The sequence below is a fragment of the Martes martes genome (genome assembly GCF_963455335.1).
Source record: "Martes martes genome assembly, chromosome: 4".
In the NCBI taxonomy this organism is placed as follows: Eukaryota; Metazoa; Chordata; class Mammalia; order Carnivora; family Mustelidae; genus Martes; species Martes martes.
The window spans coordinates 98,993,511-99,017,367 of NC_137891.1; the positions used below are offsets into that span (position 1 = coordinate 98,993,511).

The 23,857-nt window shown below is 48.9% G+C and overlaps 1 protein-coding gene across 1 annotated transcript; it reads left to right on the forward strand.

Annotated features, from left to right (window-relative positions):
- Positions 1-590: 590 nt before the first annotated feature.
- On the forward strand, positions 591-10,855 carry EPS8L3 (EPS8 signaling adaptor L3; the record flags this gene model as incomplete). The annotated part of the gene is made up of 18 exons (XM_080802221.1): positions 591-621; positions 783-847; positions 2,201-2,359; positions 2,658-2,807; positions 2,913-2,968; positions 3,362-3,501; positions 3,588-3,703; positions 3,921-4,041; positions 4,132-4,193; positions 4,445-4,519; positions 4,878-5,026; positions 7,708-7,789; positions 8,049-8,083; positions 8,651-8,765; positions 8,974-9,102; positions 9,601-9,674; positions 10,170-10,302; positions 10,543-10,855. The coding sequence occupies 18 exons, from the start codon at positions 591-593 to the stop codon at positions 10,552-10,554; spliced, it is 1,704 nt and encodes a 567-aa protein (XP_080658347.1). The 3' UTR covers positions 10,555-10,855.
- Between the last annotated feature and the right edge of the window lie 13,002 nt (positions 10,856-23,857).

Consider the following 23,857-nt stretch of genomic DNA (forward strand, 5'->3'; position numbering starts at 1 on the left):
GGGAGGTGCAGATCATTGACAAATCCTACAGAGCCCCATGATTAAAGCGTGCAAACAGATAGACACACACAACACACCCCTCCTAAGTGCGACCGCAGCTTAAGGGGCAACATCGACCTCTTCCAGATTTGCAGAACCGAAACAGGCCTGGACAAGAGGCTTGTTTTGGCAAGGAAGGCTGCTGTACCTGCCACCTTTCCTCCAGAAGCTAGGTGCAGCCCATGGACCTGGCATCTTTCACATTCAGGCCCAAGACAGGATATGTTCCCAGGTGCCTGTCCACACAGCCTTCTCGAGCCCAAGGGAATGAGCCTTAGTGACCAAAAAATGGGAGGTCAGGAGCCTGCCTTGAGCCTCCCCGGACCAGCCGAAATGGGGCTCCTTGGAGGAACTCAAGGCTGCACATGGTTCCAGAAAGGCCCCTGGAGCAGGAAGTTTTGGGTCTGGTCCTGGAGGCCCCAGGCCTGAGCGAGGGGCGAGCTGCAAGAGCGCGTCTCTTGCCCGGTTCTGCCCTCATGTTTTCCTCCCCATCCCTGATGGCTGTCTATGTGGTTCAGTGTAGATTCTGGGAGTCCTCTCACTGTGCCAGCATGTCCCGGCCCAGCAGCAGAGCTATTTACCGTAAGCGCCCCCTCTGGTCTGCTCTCTCCTTCCCTCCTGGAACCCCCACCCTCAGGGGTCTTCCCCCCACCCCACCCCACCCCACCCCTGTCGCTGACCACCCCCCCCACCCCACCCCTTGGGTTCCTCGCCCTCCATCCCCTTGCTCCGCTCCCCTGCAGTGCAGCGGAAGGACTACCTGCAGGCCATCTCCTCTGAGCCCACCTGTCTGCAGCACAGGGTGGAGGTGAGTAACCCTGGGCCAGTGTTCTTTGCCCAGGACCCGGCATGGCGGCGGGAGGACGGCCTGTGGGAGGACAGCGGTCCCTACAAGGACTCCAGCAGAGCCCTGTCTCAGCGGGGAGAGGTCTGGGCTAGAGCCCCCAGGGCAGGCGTGCACTATTTGGGGGCTGAAAGGAAGACTCCAGCCGCACTTGTGCAGGCAGACAGCACGGGCACTGTGAGATCTGGTGGCCTGACGACGGGCTGCGGATGCCACAGGGCAAGCGCAGGCTGGAAGGCTGTTGGGGGGACGAGCAGACACCTCATCAGGCTGATACATCGGGGGCAGACAGCAGATTTAGGCTCTCAGGGGAAAGAAGCAGGGAGGGACACAGGGCCAGTGGTCTGGAGGCTCACAGGGCAGCAGGGGCAGGGCTCCCCACCCCTCAGCCAGGTGGAGTCCTGGGCCTCGCTGGGAACTGGCTCCATGAGACCTGGCAGGTGGGAGCAAGAGGAGCTGTGTCCCAGATGTGCATGAGGTCATGTAGGCATCCCAGAACATGTAGGCAGCATGAACTCCCAGGGGGGCACTGAGCACTGGGCAGAGAGCAGGGTGGGGCATCAGGAGCAGGAGGCAATGGCGGCCCCCCAGCAAGGGCCTGGAGGAGAGGGCAAGGGATAGGACTGCGGCTTTTGAAGGTGGCATTTGGATGGGAGAAGGGAAGGGTCTCCTCGAGGAAGGAGAGTAACAGTGAACGCCTGCCAGGATGATGGGATTCGCACGGGCCAAGGCTCTGAGTGAGACCGAGATAACCATGGCCTTCATCAGGCAAGACTCGGAGAGGGAGCTCTTGATCTTCCTGGGAGACCGGAAATGGCTAGACTAGCAGAAGAAAAGCATTCTGGGCATGGGGAAGAGCGTGACCCAAGGCAGGGAGGCAGGAATGCTCGGGCAGTGAGGGGAAGGACCAGGCTGGGATGGTGGGTTCCCAAAGGGAGCAAAGAAAGCCAGAGACAGAATCTGAGGGTCCTATATCCCGCCCAGAGGAGTTCAGACTTTTTTGTTGGATTATTAGAGCACACATCTACCACCAAAGAGCCCCCTCTGCTGGCCTGGACTGGTAAGGGCCATGACATCCTTCATGACATCCTTCCTCCAGAGTCCTGAATGCTCAGCGCAGCTCATCTGACCCTGACTCCCGGGGCCCTATCCTAGCCCAGCTGCTCCTGGTCTCCCATCGGCCCTTGAATGCTTCTCTGTGGGAATGGCCTGGGACCTCCCCAACAAGGAGGCCAGGAACACATACTCTGCTGCCTTTCCCCCACCCTTGCCCACCCCCACCTGCGCGCCCTCTCTCCAAACCTCCTTTCCCCTCAGCACCTGATGACATGTAAGCTGGGGATGCATAAAGTCCAGGACCCCAGGGATGCCCTGAGGAAGCTGCAGGAGATGGATGCCCAGGGCCGGGTGTGGAGCCAAGACTTGCTCCTGCAGGTCAGAGATGGCTGGCTCCAGCTGCTGGACATTGAGACAAAGGTCAGCACCCCACCCCCACCCCACCGGACTCTGCAGTAGGTCACAGCACACATGGGTTTTGGAGAAGCCAGCACGGGGCATGGACTCCACCCCTTCTGTGTCCCAAGCAACAGCCACCTGTCCCCATATACAGTACGCACCCAGGCCTAAGGAGGCTTGGGGGACAGAAGCATCAGGGTCAGGGAAGACAACACCCTGCCCCGGGCCACAGGGAGAACTGGGGCAGCCCAGGTTAGGAGTTCCCAGTAGCCACCCCAGTGCTCAGTGACGTCACGGCCGAACTCTCTGTCTGGCCCAGGAGGAGCTGGACTCTTACCGCCTGGACAGCATCCAGGCCATGGACACGGCGCTCAACACCTGCTCCTACAACTCCATCCTGTCCATCACGGTGCAGGAATCGGGCCTGCCAGCCACCAGCACTCTGCTCTTCCAGTGCCAGGAAGTGGGGGTGAGGGACCAGGGGCGGGGTTGGGGAGGAAGTGCGTACAGGGTCCCCCTGAAAACCTCCCCCCGCCGACACACATACAGCCTGCCTGATTGCCACTTCCTCCAGGCAGAGCAACTAAGGACCAGCCTGCAGAGGGCCCTGGAGGAGGAGCAACAGCAAAGGTAGGTGGTCTGTGCCCCCTGCCCACCTGCAGGACCTCAGAGCCTGGGCCTGGGTAGGTCAGGCCCTGGCCCTAATTCTGGGAAATCCTAGGAGCCTATGGCTTCACTGACCTGGGCTTGGAACTGGGGAGGGACCAGTCTGGGGCTAGGGTGCAGATGGGCATGGGGGAGGAGCTGGGACTGGGCGCAAGGAACCCTGGAGATGTGCCTGGAGACTGACATGGGACCGAGAGGGCCCACAGGGCAAGCAGATGAGGCAGGGTGAGTCCAGATGGAGACCAGGGAGCAGAGCAGGTGGCTCTCCTGGAGAGGGTGGTGCTGCCCTTGATCCCAGGGCAGAGCCTCTGTCCCAAGAACCCCGTCTAAGCTGTGTTCCCATCCTGTGCTCAGCAGACCCCCATCTGGAGCCCATCGCCCGAGCCAAGACAGAGGGAGGGGGCCTCCTCTGGAACGGTCATTCCCCAAGGAGCAGGCACCCCCACTGGAGCAGGGGTCCCCTCCAGAACAGCCCTACTGGATGACCGCAGGGTGCAGTAAGTGTGGGGCATGAGGGCAGGTGGAAAGAAGGTTTGGATCAAAGATCAAAAACGTTCTGGGCCATGGTCCCCTTCCATTGCAGGCACGCCACCATCCCCAAGGCCCCTGGCACGCAATTCCAGTGTCCGAGAAGCAGGCACCTTCACTCTGCCTCCTCCGCTTCGGCCTCCATCCCCTGAGAATCTGGAGAGGGATGAGGTAACTGGAGGTGGTCTTGAGCTGGCTGAGGCTCTCTGGGCCCGGGCGCGGGATGGCCACGGCAGGCCTGGGACTGAGGAGGAACAGGGAGGCTTGATCAGACCCTTGGCTGGGCCTGAGACTCTGGTTAGAGGTGGGAGAAGGTCGGGGGCAAGGTTGGGGGAGTCGCAGGGTGGGCCCAACTGGCCACTCAAGGGCATGGTTGTTTGGGGTCCAGGAGATACTAAGCCACGTCCTCAGGGACATCGAGCTGTTTACGGGAAAGCTGAAGGAGGCCCAGGGAATGAACAATCATAAGAAGAAGAGACTGGGGAAGAAAAAGGGCAAGAATCAGTGGGGTGAGTGCTGAGGGCTGCAGGGGAGGGGAGGGAGGTGGGGGCATGGTCTTGGGATGATCTACAGCCCACCACCTTTGCCCTTCCCTGTAGTGATGACACAGGCCCAGTACACGGATTGCTTCCAGAAGATCAAGTACAGCTTCAACCTCCTAGTATGTGACTCTTTGCAAGTCCACTGCTTTCCCCTCATCCCACCCCAGCAACCACCTCCTCTCTGGTCTTGGAGACACCCCAAGTCCTTTCCCTCTCTAGCTTCTCCCCTGAGAACCTCCCCTCCTCCTCTTGGGACATTTGGAGAGTGCCAGTCTCGCCCCCAAACCCCTGAACAGTTACAGGGTCCTGGGCTCCTGGGGAAGGTGGGGAAGGATGAAGGGTAGTAGCCCATAATGTGCTCTGTCCCCAGGGGAAGCTGGCCACCTGGCTGCAGGAGGGGAACGCCCCTGAATTCGTGCACATCCTCTTCCAACTTCTAGACTCTGTGAGTTTGGGGACCATAGGGTGATGAAGAAAGCCAGGCTGAGGTTAAGACAGAGCAGAGGACAGGGCAGAAGGCATGGGGCAGAGAGAGGTTGTGGGGCCTGCACCTTGCTCCCCACAATACGGCCTCCTCATTGACTCCAAGACACCACCCCTGCTGTGTACAGAACCCCTCAACAGGCAAGATGGGCTTGGGTCGGTGCGAGGACACCAGGGATCAAGGGAGACAGAAATGGATCTGGAGGCCTGAGGCAGTATGGTGTTACAAGAGTGGGAAGCCCAGAATTGCGGGCCCCTTCCCCCTCCTGTCTGGCCCTGGGAGAGCCTCAGCTTCCTGACACCTTCCATCCCTCCCCTAGATCCTGGCCCATTGTCCTGAGCCTGGCCTAGCAGCCCAAGTGATCTCCCCGCTCCTCACCCCCAAAGCCATCGACCTGCTGCAGTCCTGCCTCAGCCCGGCTGAGACTGACTTCTGGAAGAGGCTGGGTGTGGCCTGGACCACCAGCCGGTGAGTGAGGACAAGGCCTGGGCATGGGGGCATTGGGCGGGACATTGGAGATGGCAGGCTCTACGTTGTCACACGCCAGAAATAACGCAAAACAAATTTGGGATGACTCTACATGGAGTTCCCAACTTTTTATTAGACTAAGTACAAACAGTTAAAAAAATGCAAAAACGAAAAGTCGGCCACTCACCATCACCCACACCACTGAAGGAAGAAAGAACAACTCTTCCCAAGAAAGCAGAGTTGGCAGCCTGCTTGCTATTAAAATATTTTCTCATTTTGGTCAAGGACAAAGTAAAAACTTTGTCTCAATCCAGCCGGACTTGGAGGCTTGCTGATGGAAGAGCTGCCGATGTCACATCAACTAAGACTTAGCAACCAGTGGGCCAGGGTGGGGAGAGAGAAAAAGCTGCACTACGCGGTGTGGCCGTGAGATGGGCCACAGCGCAGTCAGGCCTCGCTGACCAGGGCCTTGGGGAGCAGGCAGGAGGTGGAACCAGCTGGGGGTGTGCCAAGCTGGGGCTTCGGTGAAACATTCCCCAGATACTGAGGGGCCCCCGAACGCAGGAGAGAGGTCCTGGCTGGACTGTGGGTTTGAGAACAGTGAGCACGGAAGTGACATCTGGAGCCCCTTGGGGCAGGGGCTCCAGAGGGAGCCCCAGGGACTCACTTAAACCATCGAGGCTCACCCCAGCCCCTGGGAGATGAAGGAAGGGACACGTCCCCCTGCAGGTGGCAAAGGGGGAGAAGGGTCAAGGAGGCCAAGAGAAATTCCAGGGAGTTAAAAGGAGCAACAAAAAAGGAGAGGCATGAAAAGCAGGAGAGAAGAGGGTTTTAGAAAGAAAGAGAGGAGTCGACCAGGAAATCAGCCAGTTGTGCTAGTGAGTCTTCTGTCTGATGGGCAGCCCTTCCCTATGCAGCCTCGTTAGAAGAATTTTCACCCCATCTGTCTAAAGACATGAATTAAAACTCAGTGTAGTTTATTGATTTCATTGTGGGAGAACATACATAAGATAAGATTTACCATTTAAAGTATATAATTCAATAGCATTAGGTTATGTTCCCTGTGTTGTGTAACTGTCCCCACTGTCTGTTTCCAGAACTTTTTTCATCATGCCAAACAAACTCTGTACCCATTCCTCCCTCTCCCCAAGCCCCGGGAATTTCTGTTCTCTTTTCTGTCCCTGTTTATTATTTCAAATATAAAATGAAGTCAGATGTGTCCTAAAATATTTTCCAGTTTCTTCAAATAACCAAAAATCAATGAATGAATGAATGGAAAGACAATACAGAAAAGAGACTAACCCAAAAGATGTAAAAACCCTCAAACGAGTTGAGTTTTGGCAAACTACATTTAGGTGACTTGCTCACAGGCAAATTGACCAGAAGTTACAAATGGCACTAAATGCTGTGGTGATCTAGAAGCATATAGACCCTACAAGGCCATTGTATTTGGCAACTGGGAGATTATTGGGACTTTTGAAGAACAATTTTTTTTAAAGATTTTATTTATTTGAGAGAAAGCATGAGAAATAGAGAGAGAGAGCACAAGCAGGGGGAAAGGGCAGAGAGAGAGGGAGAAGCAGACTCCCTGCTGAGCAGGGAGACCGATGCGGGACTCTGTGGGATTCGATCCCAGGACCCTGGATCATGACCTGGGCCGAAGGTAGACACTTAACCAACGAAGCCTCCAGGTGCCCCAAGATTGAGTTTTGATAGAGTAATAGCAGAGCTAAAAATCAGGTTGCAAAAAAGAAGGAAAGACCCGGAGGTAAGAAAATGTAGGCAGAGTGTATAGACACATCCTCAGAAAAGAGAAGGTGCTAGAATGACTGCCTGAAAGGAGTATTAGCAGGGTCGAGGGAAGACTTGAGTGTGTTTTTAGGGTAAAGGAAGGGAACCAATGAAAAAGAATGGTGTATTCATGCCCGTTGGGTAGACACTAGTAAATACTAGCTGCCTCCAATGTACTACCCACTGCACTGGGGACACTCTAGAGGGGCTCCAGAGAGTGAGAAACACAGATATGGGAAGCATATGAGATACAGTGGGAGAGGAGCAGTAACCCCGGGGCGTCCCAGAAGGAATACTCCCCTCTGGCCTGGTGAGGGAGGGAGGGAGTTTCCTCAAGGTGAGCGGGGGTTTCCCCAGGGCCCTTGGAAGAGATTCCTCTTCCTGCAGTGGCGGTGCAGTGGGCCAGGAGGAGGAGGGAAGGTGGGGAAGCAAGGAGCAGTCGCTACCTTAGACTCAAGCATAGCAGGTCCTGTAATTCGAGGTGGAGTTCCACCCACGAGTTAGCCAAAGGAAACAGAGCTGCTGCCAAGATATGAAAAACAGGTCCGAGAAGCCCTGCCCGAGACCCCGGGGTCAGGGGGGTCTTCCAGCTGCGACACTCTGTGGTTCCACCCTTTTGATCCAAACCCCCTGTCCTTGTGCTGAAGGACCCAGCCTGTTCTTACCAAGTGGATGTATCTGTACTTGATGGGCAGGGGTGAGGCTGGGCTGCAGAGACCCACACAGTGGGAGGTGTGCATGCTTCACCGTGTGCCCCTGTATGGGTGTCTGGCCTTTCATCTGTGCTCACAGGCCATGTCCGCCCTTCCCTAGAAGATCCTGAGGCTGGGCCCTGCTGTCTCCTCCCTGTCCACATCCACAGAGTGGACTCAGCTCTGTTCTCTCCTCAGGGCCGACTGGACAGGCGTTGAGCCCCCGCCCTACCAACCCACATTCTCTGATGGTTGGCAGCTTCCAGAACCCTCCAGCCAGGTAAGGGGAGCTTTGCAAAGCGCCCTGCTCAAAGCCCTGTTCTCTCGCTCCTTTCTGCCCTCTCAGTCCAAACCACAGCCACGTGACAACAACGTGGAAGGTAGGTTCGCAGAGGGACCCGGACCTACATGGTGGCCAGGCAGGGGAGGGGATATGAGGCAGGGGTGTGGGAGCAGGGCTGTGGTCTGATACCCCAGCTCCCGATCACCATGCTGGCTGACTCCCTGCTCCTGCTCACTCTGTTTTTTTTTCCCTACAGGCACCCTCAGGATACCAGAACTCTACCTCCCTCCGGTACGCCCTGGGCTTAGTAGGGACAGTATGATTCTGGGGAGGGAGGGGTGGGACTGACCCTGTGGATCCGTGGATTCTACAACTCAGAGACCCTCTGGGCTCACTTATAGCTGGTCACTTGCCCCCCTGCCCAACTTAGGTGAAAAGCAGTGTTTTACCTTCCCAGACTCCAATCCTTCTCATCATACAACCTACACGTGCCTCTGATTTCCCAGAGCTCAGGTATAAAGCACTCAGAGGAGAACTCAGACATAGAAAGGTCCAGTGCTAGCAGAGTCTTCAGAAATCAGTGACATTTCAGACCACTCCAAGCTGTGGGAGACCCCACCCCAAGCCCTGTCTTACACTGACCTGCCATTAAACCCTGCAGCAGCTGAGAAGTCACCACTAGACTCCAGGCAGGAGATATCTGGAGCTGGGACAGGGACTCAGTCTCTAATGGTTCCATTCTCCAGCCATCCTGACTCTGTGTGTGGTCGGGGGGAGGGAGGGAAGCCCTCAGTTAGGGAGCACCTCCCACTTCGCTCAAGAGGAGACACACCGTGGCCTTCAGCCTGGGGACCCCAGCCACGCACCCTCCAGCCCCAGACCTGTCAGGCCAGCCCTGAAAATGCAAGTCCTATACGAGTTTGAAGCCAGGAACCCACAGGAACTGACTGTGGCCCAGGGAGAGGTGTTGGAGGTGAGGCATCGGCTTGAGGCTAGGAAAGGAGGTGGTGGTTGGTGGGATTCATAGACAGCCTGGCGTTGGTGGTCTAGGTATGCGGTTGCTGGGGTGGGTGGCCTAGATAGGAAGAAGAAGGGTGGGGGAGGGCAGGAAGGAAGAAAGCCTTGTTGGGGGTGGGGGTGTGGACAGAGGCTCAGGTGACTGAGGTAGTGCCTCTCGGCAGGTCCTGGACCAGAGCAAGCGGTGGTGGCTGGTGAAGAATGAGAAGGGACAGACCGGCTACATTCCCAGCAACATCCTAGAGCCCCTACAGTCGGGGGCCTCCAGGAGCCAGAGCCAGTCACCTTCTCGGGTACCACCCAGCCTAGACTATCCAGAAACTATAAGTCGGGGGTGGGAGCAGGAAGGATTCACTGGCAAGTGGAGGAGATAGTCCTGGTTCAAGTTCATCGGTACTATCACAGTCTTACTGCGTGCCAAGTTTATCATGGGGCCAGAGCAGGGAATAAGTCTTGCCCCCACCAGAGAAGCAAACCATGGAGTGAGATAAGTGATTTGACAGGAACCCAGAGCAGGGGCTCAGATGATGGGGGCTGTGGGTAGAAATGAGATGAGGGCACCTGGGTGGCACAGTCATTAAGTGTCTGCCTTCAGCTCAGGTCATGGTCTCAGCATCCTGGGATAGAGCCCCCCATGGGGCTCCCTGATAGCAGGAAGCCTGCTTCTCCCTCTCCTGCTCCCCCTGCTTGTGTTCCCTCTCTCACTGTCTCTCTCTGTCAAATAAATAAATAAAATCTTTAAAAAAAAATGAGATGAAATCGCCTCTGACCCCCAGCTCCCCTGATTCTAGGCTCCAATGCTTCGACTTAGCTCAACGCCTGAGGAGGTCAGAGCCTGGCTGCAGGCTGAGAACTTCTCCACCATGTAAGTGCCTAGCCACAGAGGGTGTGTCGGGAGAACCTCTTCAAAGGACTCAAATAATAGCCAAGGAAAGCCAGAGACGCAGAACATATTGGGTACAGAAGAGACCCGCAGTGCCCCCCACCTGCTGAGTTAGAGCAGAAGAATGGGAGTGTCCATGCCTGGCCTAGAGCACTAAATGAGAAGCCCCTGCCTTGGGGAAGAGAGCAGGATCCCCGGGAACTCGGGAAGAACTTCAGCTGCCAGCCACCCCTTCCCACCACAAAATTCTCTTCCAGGGCATTTCTCGATTCAAACCCTGGAGTCCTGAAATAGGTTTAAACCGACATGCGTATCTTTCTTCTTCACCTCCAGATACCCTATTCCCTGAATTCTCCTGCAACCCCGGCCTCCAAGCCCAAACAGCCACTCATCCAATGCTCCAAAATAGACCAAGCCCCAAATACGCAGGCCAGGTCCTTCGCTCTGCCACTGACTGCTCCCCGTTCTCGTTCCCAGAACTGTGAAGAGCCTCAGGTTCCTCACAGGGAGCCAGCTGCTTCACCTGAGACCCGGGGAGCTGCAGATGCTGTGTCCACAGGAGGCCCCACGGGTCCTGGCACGGTTAGAAGCCGTCAGAAGGATGCTGGGGGTGAGGACGCCCTGGGGCACTGACCCCCACAGGAAATGCGGGATGCTCCCTGGGTGGGAGGGAGAATGCCAGGTGGACAGGCCCGCAGGCCTAGCCCTGGGCCAGAATGGAGTGCGACAGGTCCTGGGCACAGGATACAGCCCCAGAGGCTTGACCTCATGCTCTAGGCTGATGGTTGCCACGAGCCCCGGGGAGCCCTCACTGGGCACCTGCCTCACCTCAATCCTTTTCTTTCCTCAGATGAGTCATTAGGCCCCAACCCAGACACTTCTGAGACCAAGCAGGATGGCAGATCTGATACTTTTTGGAAGCTTGAAAAATCCGCTCTCGGGTCCCCAGTTTGCAGTGAACCCCACACCCCAGCTCGCATAGCAAAGAGGATGAACAAGCCCAGGGGTTGAGACCAGCAGAGCCCCTTCTTCCTGCATTGAGAGCCCTCCCCACTTATCACCTATTTATTGTATTTCTTTCCTAAGCTTGGAGCACTTGCACTAGATCTGGGAGGACTCCCTTCAGTCCCCCTCCTTCCCAATAAAAGCAGCTTCGAGCTTGGTATGTGCCCCCCTGCAGCTTCTTCTGGGCCCGAGGGGGGCCGAAGGCAGGGAGGCAGGAAGAGGTGGGACACTGGGCATGAGTCGGCAGCCGCCCCACACCCACCCCTGGGCCAGGCTGTTGGACGGTGAGCGGGGATTCCCGTAGTATAGCAGGAGCCGAGAAAATTTGAGAACTGTGGCCCAAGCCCTCCTTACTCTCCGAACAAACTCCATCTTTCTCCTCTGCACACTGCTCCCCATATGTCCCAAGGCACCCAGGACCTCTGAGGTACAACTCTTCACAGGAGGAAAGAGTGCTCAGGCTGACAGCGGTTGGTCGGGAGCACCCGGACTCAGGACCCAGAGAAGCACTAACATGTCAGCTGCTCCCGGCTGGACATGGCAACTTCCTCTTTTAATACTACTGTGGTTCCTTCCTGTTGGGTGAGCCAACCCTGAGCTTCCCGCACCCCCCAGCTTGTCTCTTTAGTGGCAGAGCATAGGGAACGTTGGACTGCAAGTTGAAAGTCTACCAGTTGGCTGTTGGACCTGTAGTAAAGTCACTTCACACTCTAGGTCCCTATTTTCTCAAAGGTTACATGAAGAGTTTGGACCGTTTGTGGCTTCTAATATTTAGTATAATACATAGACTTTTTAAATCTCATAACTGTCATGGACTCTTCTCCCTACAGAACAGAGGTTATACTTTTATTGATTTTGGCTACACGGAAGGCTTGATGTGCCTGTAAGCAGTGACCCTGGAGGGTTCTTAAGATGTTCCCCTAAGTCTCCTTTTTGTCTGGGTCTTTTAGATTGCCTGTGCCATTCCCTCAAGTGCCTGGCCTCTGAAAATCACATCTTAGCTGGTCACACTGAATAGGAAAGCCAAAACTTTCCTTCACAAAAGGGAAAAAAGACAAGAGTCTTAGAATCTGACTGTCAAGGGTCAAAGTTAACCCAGAAATGTTGACTCCTTCGGGTGGGGAGAGGAGATATTAACCGATCACCCTTTGGGGGCTTCATAGGGCTGAAGGAGTCCTAGACACAGGGAAAGACTTCAGAACCAGAAAACAAACAACCAAGTGTTTTAGCACAGGGCTGCCCAGATTTCCCAGCAAAGACAGATGAGGTGAGTGGCTGCCAGGACATCCAAGCTCAGTGGAACTGGCACTGGTTATGCTATTGGACCTGGATTTGAATCCCAAGCCACCCATGGGAACTGAAGTTTAGAACCTTAAGCTCCCCAGGCATTGCTTGTCTTCATAAAATGGGCATAAAATCTATTTCACAAAACTGCTGTGAAGCTTGAATTGGAGTAAGTTAGCCAACGTATATGAAATACTTAGATTCTTGCCTGACATATCATAGGTGTTTAAAATGTAATCACCTTTTGGGATGCCGAGGGGGCTCAGTCAGTTAAGTGCCCACCTTCCACTCTGGTCATGATCCTGGGGTCCCGGAATTGAGCCCCTGAGTCAAGCCGGACTCCCTGCTCAGTGGGGATCTGCTTCTCCCTCTCCCTCTGCTCCTCCCCCTGCTTGTGCTCTCTCTCTCAAATAAATAAAAACCTTAAACAAACAAAACATGTTTGTCTTCTCCCTCAGGTTAATTTGGCACTGATGAGGGAGCAGGAGGCTGGCTGAGGACAAAGCAAAAGCTGGCACCTTGCACCCCCTCTCCACCCGCTCCCCTCCCCTCGGTAATATATGTGACATTCCTCAGGCACCTCTAACTGCCCTAAAAGAGAAACAAATAGTTAACTTGCAGAGATCACAATCCTGCAAGGCAGGAGTCTCCCTTGGTTTACAAATGTCCTTGAGATTTACAACAAAGAAGTTACCTTATCAATAGCCCAATTTCCAGAGGCACATAACTCAGTTCCTCAAGCCCTAACATCATCCTCCCCTCCATAAAAACTCAAGGAGGCTGAGGTAGAAGGATAAGTAAATAAAGTTAAATTTCTTCTAAACCTAAATCTCACTAACAAGGACGCTTGATGGCCTGAATGCGACATTCCACCAGGAGACTCCTAATTGTCTTTATGTTAGTGCCTCATTAGAGGGAAAACAGCCTTGGCTTGATAGTAACCAGGCCTTCGATATCCTGACAGTCTTCTTTACCCAGATAGCCCTTCTGAACACCCCCTTTGTCCTCACCTACCTAACTCCCGTGTATATAACCAGCCACTCCTCACATCCCCGGGGCAGCAGCTCTTCCTGCCCATGGGTCCTGTCCCCGTGCTTTAATAAACCACCATTTTGCACCAAAGATGTCTCAAGAATTCTTTCTTGGTCATTGGCTCCGGACCTCACCCCACCGAACCTCACCTAAGTTCTAGAACTTCATCAGCACTTTGGAAGAGAAATCCAGGCATTTTAAGTCATCTGTCCCTGTGCGCTTATACTTTTTTCCTTCTTCCCTTTAGTGAGGTGTTCTTTTTATTTATTTATTTATTTTTAAGATTTTATTTCTTTATCTGACAGAGAGAGAGAAACCACGAGTAGGCAGAGAGACAGACAGAGGTTGGGGGGGTGGGGGTGGGAAGCAGGCTCCCTGCCGAGGAGAGAGCCCAATGCGGGACACGATCCCAGGACCCTGGGATCATGACCTGAGCTGAAGACAGAGGCTTTAACCCACTGAGCCACCCAGGAGCCCCTAGTGAGGTGTTCTTAAAAAGTCCCAACCTCGCTTTAGCAAGCTAGGGGGAAATGTAATTTCCCATCCCCGGGCCTGGGGGCTGGGGGTTCAGCGTCCTGACGGCCACGCCGTGGCGGCCAGGCCAGAAAGCTTCTGAGGAGCAGCCTTCCCACCACCCTCGACAGTAGCCATTTCTTGGTGGTCAAGAGTCTCAGTCCCTCTGTCCACAGCAAAATGAACAAACCTCTGAGAATTGCAAAAGGAAAAAAAGAAGGAAGAGAGTTTCATTCAAGCCCAAGTGAGGACGGCTGCCCGGGGTACGCAATCTTCACAAAGAAGAGAGTGCTCCTGAGAACGAACATTTACTACAGGGTTATATGTGGTTTTTTGTTACATCAAGAGTTACAAATCACCATGATGAAGGACATTTCAGAAAAATCACAAACTTTATTTTATGTGCAAAGCTGCAGGCTTCAGAAGTATGGGAACAGAATTTAGGGAGATTGTTACTCTTATCTTTAGTCTGAAATGTTTCTTTTAGGTTATTTGCTAACAGATGTACAATGTGTGCTCAGGGCAGCAATAGAGCCCGTGCTTTGAAGTTTGGTGAAGTCATTCTGATCTTGGTAACAGTCGTGCTTCCCTGGGAGCCCAGGGGCAGGGCCCACAAACACTGAAAGTTGAAAATTTCCTTTATCATTTCCCCCGTTAGATCACTAATCATTCCTCAGAAAACACTGGAGATCAACCTTATTTTATGTCTCTTGGCTCCAGGATGACTGGCTTGTTTGTCCTGGGTATGTCAAGTCCCTCGTTGCTATTTGTGTGGGGGGGAATAAATATACACACACAGGCGCACACACACACACACACATATAATATACATATGCATACATAATGTATGCAGATGTGTATGATATATATTTTATATATTGTATATAAAAATATATATTTCTTATATATTATCTATAGCTCTTTGTTGAGGAAAATTTATTGTAATATTAATGGTGGGAAGCTTAGAAGTGATATATATTCTCTATTAAGACCAAATGGTGAGCAAACATAGCACACGTGCTTGACTTAGATTGTCTAGTTTTGATGTAACATTTATAACAAAGGCATAGGGACCGTAAAAGAATTCCGATAAGCAGAATTTGAAGAAACCAATGTGATGTTAAAACAGACTTAGAAGAAAATAATCCGAAGAATCCTTTACATACGTCTTGATAAAAGGGTAGGGATATTTATGATTATTTATGGGAAAGATGAAGCATGTGCATGGGGCAAACATAACATATATTCCCATGTTTCTTCGGGGCAGAGACTTAACATCAGAAGAAGGCAAAATAGTCCCTCACATCAGGAGGTTTTCTTAGGATAAAGAGAAGGGGATATGGGCCAGCGCCAAGAGCTGGTATGACCTAGATGGGGTCTTGGGCTCGTTGTCCCTGATGAGGAATGCAGAGCCTTGGGCGCCTGGGTGGCTCAGTTGGTTAAGCCACTGCCTTCGGCTCAGGTCATGATCCCAGAGTCCTGGGGCTCCCAGCTCAGTGGGGAGTCTGCTTCTCCCTCTGCCCTTCTCCCTTCTCATGCTCTCTCTCACTCTCTCTCTCTCTCTCAAATAAATAAATAAAATCTTTTTTAAAAAAAAAGAAAAAGAAAAAGAAATGCAGAGCCTTATTCCCAGGCTGGAGCCATATCAACTGGCCTTGAGTCCAGGCTTCTGCAGGGACAGCTAGTGAGCTTGTTAGTGGGGTCTGAAAAGACACACTAGCTGATGGTGGGAAATGGTTGTCTGAAAAACAAGTTTTAAATTTTTTGTTAGTTTTAACTTCATTAACCCAACTCTCCCAAGTTCTGCTCTTTCCTTAATCTCGAAGAACCAAAATGATGACCACTTTGGCCACTTCTTTATTTCTTCAGGTGAGGTAGGTTTGGGGTAAAGAGCCATTCTTGCAGATCTTAGCTGTGCAATGCCTATGTCCTGGGCTAAGCAGAAGTTTTTAATTTAAAGGTTATAGCAGCAAGGGAAATAGAAGCAACATGAGTGAGACATGCTAAGTTTTTTTTCCTGTTGTAATTTCCCACTGTCAGTCCTTCATTCCATTTCTATGGAACATGGGTGGAGGCCCGTCTTCTGTCACTGCTTCAAGCTGAATTGGGGTGCAGTAGGGGCTTTGTAATGGAAGGAAATGAAACGCTATAGGATGCAATTCTTGGTTCCTTGTGCTAATAGAAGGGAACTATCAGAGATAGAGAACTTGGATATTTTCCCACATAGTTTGGTGCTATATGACATCATTAATTTTATCCCCAAGTATATTTTGTGGAAAAGTAACATTATAGTTAAACCCATCATTGCCTCTAAAATTGGTATCAGTGGGTATCCAAGAGAATAGCTGAGTAAACCAGTCCCTGCCACCTTGCAAAGGCAGGTGTGGCGGTCAAGGGCTTCTTGCTGCCAAGGGACTTGCTGTCTGATTTTATCGATACAGGTTCTATTTCCCAGGGGGAGTTCATTATAGAGGCAGTAAGTGGTGTTAGCCATCACAGAGATTCTGCCTTAGTTAGGAAGCAGTCAAGTAATTGGGAAGAGGCATTTTCTATGGAAACAAAAGTAAAACACAGGTTAATGGTTGGAGCAAATGGCAAACCCAGTGACTGAGTCTTGAATGCTGCCCGATTTTTGGATGTCAGGCTTGAAATGTCCTCAGGCAGAGTGGGAACAGGCAGTGGCAATCAGATGGGTTTTTCCGGTTTTAATTTGAATATATCCTGTGATCTTTTTGAATGTCCCATAGAGCAACAGGTACAAAGATTGTCTATATATTGGTTTTGTAGCAATTCCTCTGAAGCTAACCTCAAGTTGTCCAGCATCAGTCTTTAGAGTTTTAGGAAAAATGGGCAGTTTTAGTTAAGAGAAGGGAAGACGACTAGAAACCTTAGGTTGGAGAGCCAGGGCCAGATACTTGAGGAAAACAGAAGGATTCAGGATCTAGTCTAGTTTATAATAAATAGTATTAAAATCTAATGTCTACAAAGATGTGTTATTGAAACATTTTCTCTCTATAATCACCCTCATTTAAAAAAAAAAGATTTTATTTATTTATTTGAGAGAGAGAGAGAGAGAGAACACAGGAGGGGAGTTATGCAAAGGGAGAAGCAGACTCCTAGCTAAGCAGGGAGCCCAATGCAGGGCTGGATCCCAGGACCCTGGGATCATGACCTGAGCTGAAGGCAGATGCTTAACCCACCGAGCCACCCAGGTGCCCCATAATCACCCTCATTTTAAAGATAGCCAAATTCAAGACTAATTTGTTTGTAAAGCAGGTCCAGTTTTAACAAACTTGGCCAGTTATTTACTCAGCAAGAGCCGTGACTGACCATAGTCTTTCAAATTTGTATTGCTGGAACTTTTTTTTTTTTTTTAAGTGGGCTCCATGCCCAGTGTGGGGTTATACTCACAACGTCAGGCCTGAAAGGTGCTTGCTTTACTGACTGAGCCAATCAGACACCTCTGGAACTTTTCATAAGGAATCTCCAGATTAAATTTTTAGTAGCCTCTTGAAACCAGAAGCCAAGCCAAATATTTACCATCAGACTTGCCTGTGATATCTGTAGATTTGGGCGAATTCCTCTTCTCAAGGCTCCCAAAATATCCTGAGGTTCTTGCACCTTCCAGGAAGCAACATTCTTTACTTACCTGGAAAGGCTGTTGAGCACTCCATAAGCAAGGGCATCAGGCCAACATTTCCAAAGGTCTCTATCGGCTTCATAGAGTCAACCTTAATTCCTTAAACTGTCTGGTCATATCTGAGTCTGTACATGTCTCTCTCAAATACAACATTCCAGTCAAAACCTTGAAAATATAACCAGTGTTTTCAATGGTGTTCTCTTATAAGGAGAAGAGATTTTTATTGAACTTATGCAAATAACTGTAATTGCCATGAAAGAAAGAATACTCACTTAGGGTTTCTGAATTTCAGAGGGTTCATGTAGGGAGAAAAGTTAAATATCTTAATTTGTTCATAAAGGAATTTTTTTGAAAATATTTTATTTATTTATTTGACAGACAGAGATCACAAGTAGGCAGAGAGGCAGGCAGAGAGAGAGAAGGGAAACAGGCTTTCTGCTTCGTAGAGAGCCCGATTTGGGACTCGATCCCAGGACCACAGGATCATGACCTGAGCTGAAGGCAGAGGCTTTAACCCACTGAGTCACCCAGGCGCCCCATAAAGGAATATTTTTATCATATTTCTGTAAATCATCGATATTTTAAGAGAAAGTTTCCTTAATCTGAAAGAGCAAACATTAGAGAGCCAACAATCTTTTAAGTCAGTCATAAAAAACTATAATCATCTTTCTCTATCCATTTAGCTCCATGTTATTAATTCTTGTTTGAATGCAGCTTTTTCTGTTAGTTCTGCAAATTTTTATTTAGCTTAGTTTTATGATCTTAAAGATATCAAATAACTATATTTGTCAAAAGTTCCTTTTATGAGTCTCCTTGAAGAGGAAACTCATTTTGCAAGAGCATCAGAAAAATAACTAGAAATAATAAAGAACTCAAAAATGGACATGGTTAAAAATCTGATATGAGAGCTCATTATAATATAGGTGGCAAGGAAATCCAATTATTTCTGATGTATAACATTTCAAAAATCAGAATATTGGGGGGCGCCTGGGTGGCTCAGAGGGTTAAGCCTCTGCCTTCGGCTCAGGTCACGGTCTCAGGGTCCTGGGATCGAGCCCCGCATCAGGCTCTCTGCTCAGCGGGAAGCCTGCTTTCCCCTTTCTATCTGCCTGCTTGTGATCTCTCTCTCTCTCTGTCAAATAAATAAATAAAATCTTTTTTAAAAATATCAGAATATTGGGGAGCCTGGGTGGCTCAGTGGGTTAAAAGCCTCTTCCTTCAGCTCAGGTCATGATCCCGGGATCGAGCCCCACATTGGGCTCAGCGGGGAACCTGCTTCCCCCTCTCTCTCTGCCTGCCTCTCTGCCTACTTGTGATCTCTGTCAAATAAATAAATAAAATCTTTTTAAAAAATCAGAATATCAAGTGATGAGTGATAATCTAATAACAGGACATACTAAAACTTTAGGAATTTCATCTATCTTCTAGAACAGTTATAGCGTTTATGCATAAAATACAACCTAAGGATTATCGTTGTTTGACAGTGCTTTCCAAGTAAATTAACATACCAAATTAGCTAGCCTAATTAGTCAAAAATATTTCATTTAGGATTTGAATTTCTGGGAAGTTTGTTTAAAAAAAACATAGAATGGGAACACCTGGGTGGCTCAGTGGGTTAAAGCCTCTGCCTTCAGTTCAGGTCATGATCCCAGAGTCCTGGGATCGAGTCCCGAATTGGGCTCTCTACGAAGCAGAGAGCCTGCTTCCCTTCTCTCTCTCTGCCTGCCTCTCTGCCTACTTGTGATCTCTGCTGTCAAATAAATAAATAAAATCTTAAAAAAAAAAAAAAAGCCACAGAATGTTTTACAGGATGTATCTATGTAAGATCATAGATTATTATAAAATTTAATATTTAATTACTGCTTAACCAGGTGGCCATGAGAGATTTTATGGGAGGTTGTATAATTGTTAGCAAAACTTAACTCCTTTAATACTTTTTAAGATTTTTATTTATTTGAGAGAGAGAGAGCATGAAATGGGGGGCAGAGAGGGGCAGAGGGAGAGAGAGAAGTAGGCTCCCCGCTGAGTACAGAGCCCAATGAGGGGCGCTATCCCAAGACCTGAGATCATGACCTGAGCCAAAGTCAGATGTTTAAGCAACCAAGCCACCCAGCTCCTCTAATGTTTATGAAAGATTTAGTTTTTTAAAGTAATTGAAGACCTGATAAAAACAAATATGGAAACCTTGTTTTTCTGGGAAAATAGGGAAGAAAAAAATAACTTGTTTATAATTACTTAACAAGAGCAGACCAATAATCAAAAAAACTGAGTCTTTTTTTTAACAGAGAGAAAAGCCAAATTTTCATTTTATATCAGTGTACTTTTAAAACTCGTTTATTTCAACCTTAGTCAGTCCTGACCACACATAAAATTTTTTTCAAGGATTCACCTTCACAAACCTTCTACAAGTTTCTTTTTTTTTTTTTTAAGATTTTATTTATTTGACAGAGATCACAAGTAGGCAGAGAGGCAGAGAGAGAGAGAGGAAGGGAAGCAGGCTCCCCGCCGAGCAGAGAGCCCGATGTAGGGCTTGATCCCAGGACGCTGGGGTCATGACCTGAGCCGAAAGCAGAGGCTTTAACCCACTGAGCCACCCAGGCGCCCCTACAAGTTTCTTTTTAACTTAAATTTTGTCCTAAATTTTCCCTCTCTACCTAACCAGCTTCATTTCAGGACAAAATTATTTTCTTTTCCATCAACAAAAATGTCTTTTCATTTCTTATGTCATTCTTACATACTTATTTTTGTACATACAGAGTCGCTTTTTTAAATTGTCTTCCAGCAGTCTCAATCATATTTGTCAGAATTTTAATTCTGAGAAACCTTAGACTCCAGTCAAAACTAGTAACAAATTGTGAGTTATGACACCAGAATTCTTCAGGTTGGCAAATTTATGAATATATTTTATAACTTCTAGAAACTTCTTTTCATAGTATAACCTTTCAATAAGGCACAAAGCATGTTTACAACTTACTCAATTATTTTTCGTTTTTCTGCAATAAGAAGCCAAAAGCAGACAAACTTACATTTAGTAGTCTTTTAATATTTCATCTTACCTGGAAAAGACTTGGATAGCCAATGAATTTAACCTAAATTATCATTTTACTTAGCACAACTTCAAAGTTTTAGATGACCAGTGATTTTTTTTGGGGGGGGGGAAGCTCTTTAAAAGTTTATCCACAAACCCTTTCATTTATTTCACCTACTCATTTTTAACAATTACCCATGAAAACTTCATGAGATAAACAAAGTCAATCATTATTTTAAGTCCTTTCCTGCTGATAAACTACAACAGGGATAATGTAAACTTAATATATTCAGGTAGAACAAAAGTTGGTTCTCTGTATTATATTTGATATTGATAACTCTAAAGGCACGTTTATTTAAATCAAACTGACAACCTTGCTTTAGCTTTAATACAGCATTTTGTTGCATCTGTATCCACTGGAAAGTCCATCAGTCTCTTTCCCAGTGACCAATTTTATTTGGGGCTCCTGTGGAGAACTCTGAAGTGAGTGGCTTAAGTCCAGGGGAGTTCTTGGGCTCCTTCATGTTGAATTGGGAGGTGTTTTAGTTTGAGCCTCCCGAGGAGGTAGCCCAATAGCTTGGGATGCCTTTTGCTCCTTGGTAGGGTAGGAGGAGCCAGAGTTCATGGCACTAGAGTTAGGAAGGCAGCACAGGAGCTGGCCCTGGGAGCGTCTGGGTAGAGTACTGGAACAGGAGGAGGCAGAGACAAAGGCGACAGAGGTGTGGCTGGCAAGGCCAGAGGCAGATTTAAAGTTTTCAGATAACATTAAAACAAAAAAAAATCTCCTTCTGCTGTCTGGTTGCATTTCAGCCCCATGGTAGAGGTCGGGGACAAGGAGTGGGCTGGGCACCAATTCTGGTGCTTGTGCTCGGAGTGCAAGGGGTAGGTTTAGAATTTGTAGTGTCTGCCTGTCTTCCTCTCCCTCATTATTCTGACTATTGGGAAAGGGGTCAGGTGTCCTAAATGTTGTTCATATTTATCTCTTTGGATCATCAGTTAGGTCCCTTCCTGGGATGTGTCTTTAGTATGGAATAACATAAAAGTCAGAATTTGGAGAATTTTATCCCAGAGCATGTGAACTTGAAAAACATTTGGGTGAGCTTTTATCTTTCAAGTTTTAGACTGCCCAATTTTTACAAGTGCTTGCCTTTAAACCAATTAAATAGAGCTCTTCCACAAGGTAATTTGAGCAATACCATCTAGAAGTAGCGCAAACATCTTATGCTTGTAACGCACAGGAACACCTGTACACAAACAGGATGCAAACACCTTTAGTCTATGTTTCATTAATATTTGTGGAGAGGAGGGGCAACTGGGTGACTCAGTTGGTTAAGCAACTGCCTTTGGCTCAGGTCATGGTCCCAGAGTCCTGGGATCAAGTCCCACATCGGGCTTCCAGCTCCATGGGGAGTCTGCTTCTCCCTCTGACCTCCCCTCTCATGCTCTCTCTCACTCTGTCTCTCTCTCTCTCTCAAAATAAATAAATAAAAATCTTAAAAAATAATAAAAAAATATTTGTGGAGAGGACATTAAAGACCCAATTTCCAAATATCCACCCCCTTTAAAAAAAAAAGATTTTATTTATTTATTTGACAGAGATCACAAGCAGTCAGAGAGACAGGCAGGGAGAGAGGAGGCAGGCAGGGAGAGAGAGGAGGAAGCAGGCTCTCAGAGAGCCTGACGTGGGGCTCGATCCTAGGACTCTGGGATCATGACCCTAGCTGAAGGCAGAGGCTTTAACCCACTGAGCCACCCAGGCGCCCCTCCAAATATCTCCCTTTTATTAAAACCAATCTGGGACACCTGGGTGGCTCAGTCGTTAGGCATCTGCCTTGGGCTCAGGTCATGATCCCAGTGTCCGGGGATCAAGCCCCGGATTGGGCTCCCTGCTCAGTGGGAAGCCTGCTTCCCCCTCTCCTGCTTCCCCTGCTTGTGTTCCCTCTCTCACTGTCTCTTTTTGTCAAATAAATACATAAAATCTTTAAAAAGATAAAAACAATCTAATTATAAGACGGCCTTACAATTTATGGATCCATTAATTAGTTATTTCCCATTTCCAATTAGAACATGGCTGGTTGTGTACAAAGATACCAAAAGCTCCAGCAACAGATAAACCAAATGAAGCCAGAGCACCTCTGTGATCGTTGGTCCCTTCCCGAAAGCCGGGGGTTTCACTGACTGAACCAGATGTCTTCCCAGTGTCTGGTGACTTAGTCTTATAGCTGGCTTTCTCTAACTGTGTGCATAAGAAACTAATTCAGACATGTCAAAAGAACCCTATTTAGCCCATGTGAGACTCAGATTATCCTTAAATTTTCCCATTTATGTAAATACTTGCAACTATAGGCTCATTTGTGCTATACATAGAGCCAACCAGAATTACTGTGGGTGGCTTTTGGTTTTCTGGGGGTTGTTCCATCCTTTGAAGCAAGGTTCCCCATTTCTTTTAGTTTCGGTTTTAGTTTTAGAATAAGGCCTGAATAAGGTCAAAGAATAGTAAGTGTGGCAGATTGACAGGGTGCTGTTCATTCGTGTCACTTTCCAAACAGCTGTGATATACTCTTCGATGTCTCAGTTTTCCCCAGCAAGATCTAAGACCCCTGAGGGGACTCAGAGCACTGGATGATCAGTCCTTATGTATAAGACCCCAGAGGAGCCCTTAACTCAGCAGATGGGAATTCCTATGGGGCTGTGACAGGTCTTGAGGAATATTCTCCGACACTTCTAGGCTTTCAGTCACCTGAAAGCACTGTTTGGCTGGAAGAAGCAAATGGCCCCTCTCTTCAGAGCTGAGTGATTTAGTCTCTCCTATTTCTAGCCAGAAACTGTATTCAAGCTTCAAGCTTCATATTAATAACATCAGCATAATGCCAAAGTGAAACAACCAACCTATCAAATCCTCCCTCTAGGTTATTCCCACCTAGAGAACATTACCAACCAGTAACCTTTAACAGCTGGGAAAAAAAGTCAGGAGCTTCAACTCAGGAGGTCCAGATATCAGGAGATCTTACCAGATACAGCTGTGAGACATTGAGAAGTCAGAGGGGCACAGGGGGCTGGTGCTGGTACCAGCACAGATTTCCAGCCGACCCCAAGGTGTTCTCAGGTAAGATGCTCTGATATCCTGCCTACTATGCCAACATAGCAGAACTGCCAACACATAATGAACAAACCTTTTAGAACTGGGAGAAAAAGAAAAAAAGGAAAAGAATTTTATTAGAACCCAAGTAAAGACAACTACCCAGGATACACAATCTTCACAAAGAAGAGAGTGCTGCTGAGAATGAATGTTTACTACAGGGTATATATGGTTTTCCGTTACATCAAGAGTTACAAATCGCCATGATGAAGGACATTTCAGAAAAATCACAAATTTTATCTTATGCTTTTAGTATGTGAAAGGGTGAAGGCTTCAGAGCTATGAGAACAGAACCTAGGGAGATGTTTACTCTTGTCTTTAGTTTGAAATGTTTCTTTTTGGTTTTTTGCTAACAGATGTACAATGCGTGCTGGGGGCAGAAATAGAGCCCATGCTTTCAAGTTTGGTGGAGTCACTGTAACCATGGTAACAGTAGTGCTTCGCTGGGAGCCCAGGAGCAGGGCCCACAAACATTGAAAACTGAAAATTTCCTTTATCACCTTTCGGTGCTTGTCCATCTCCCC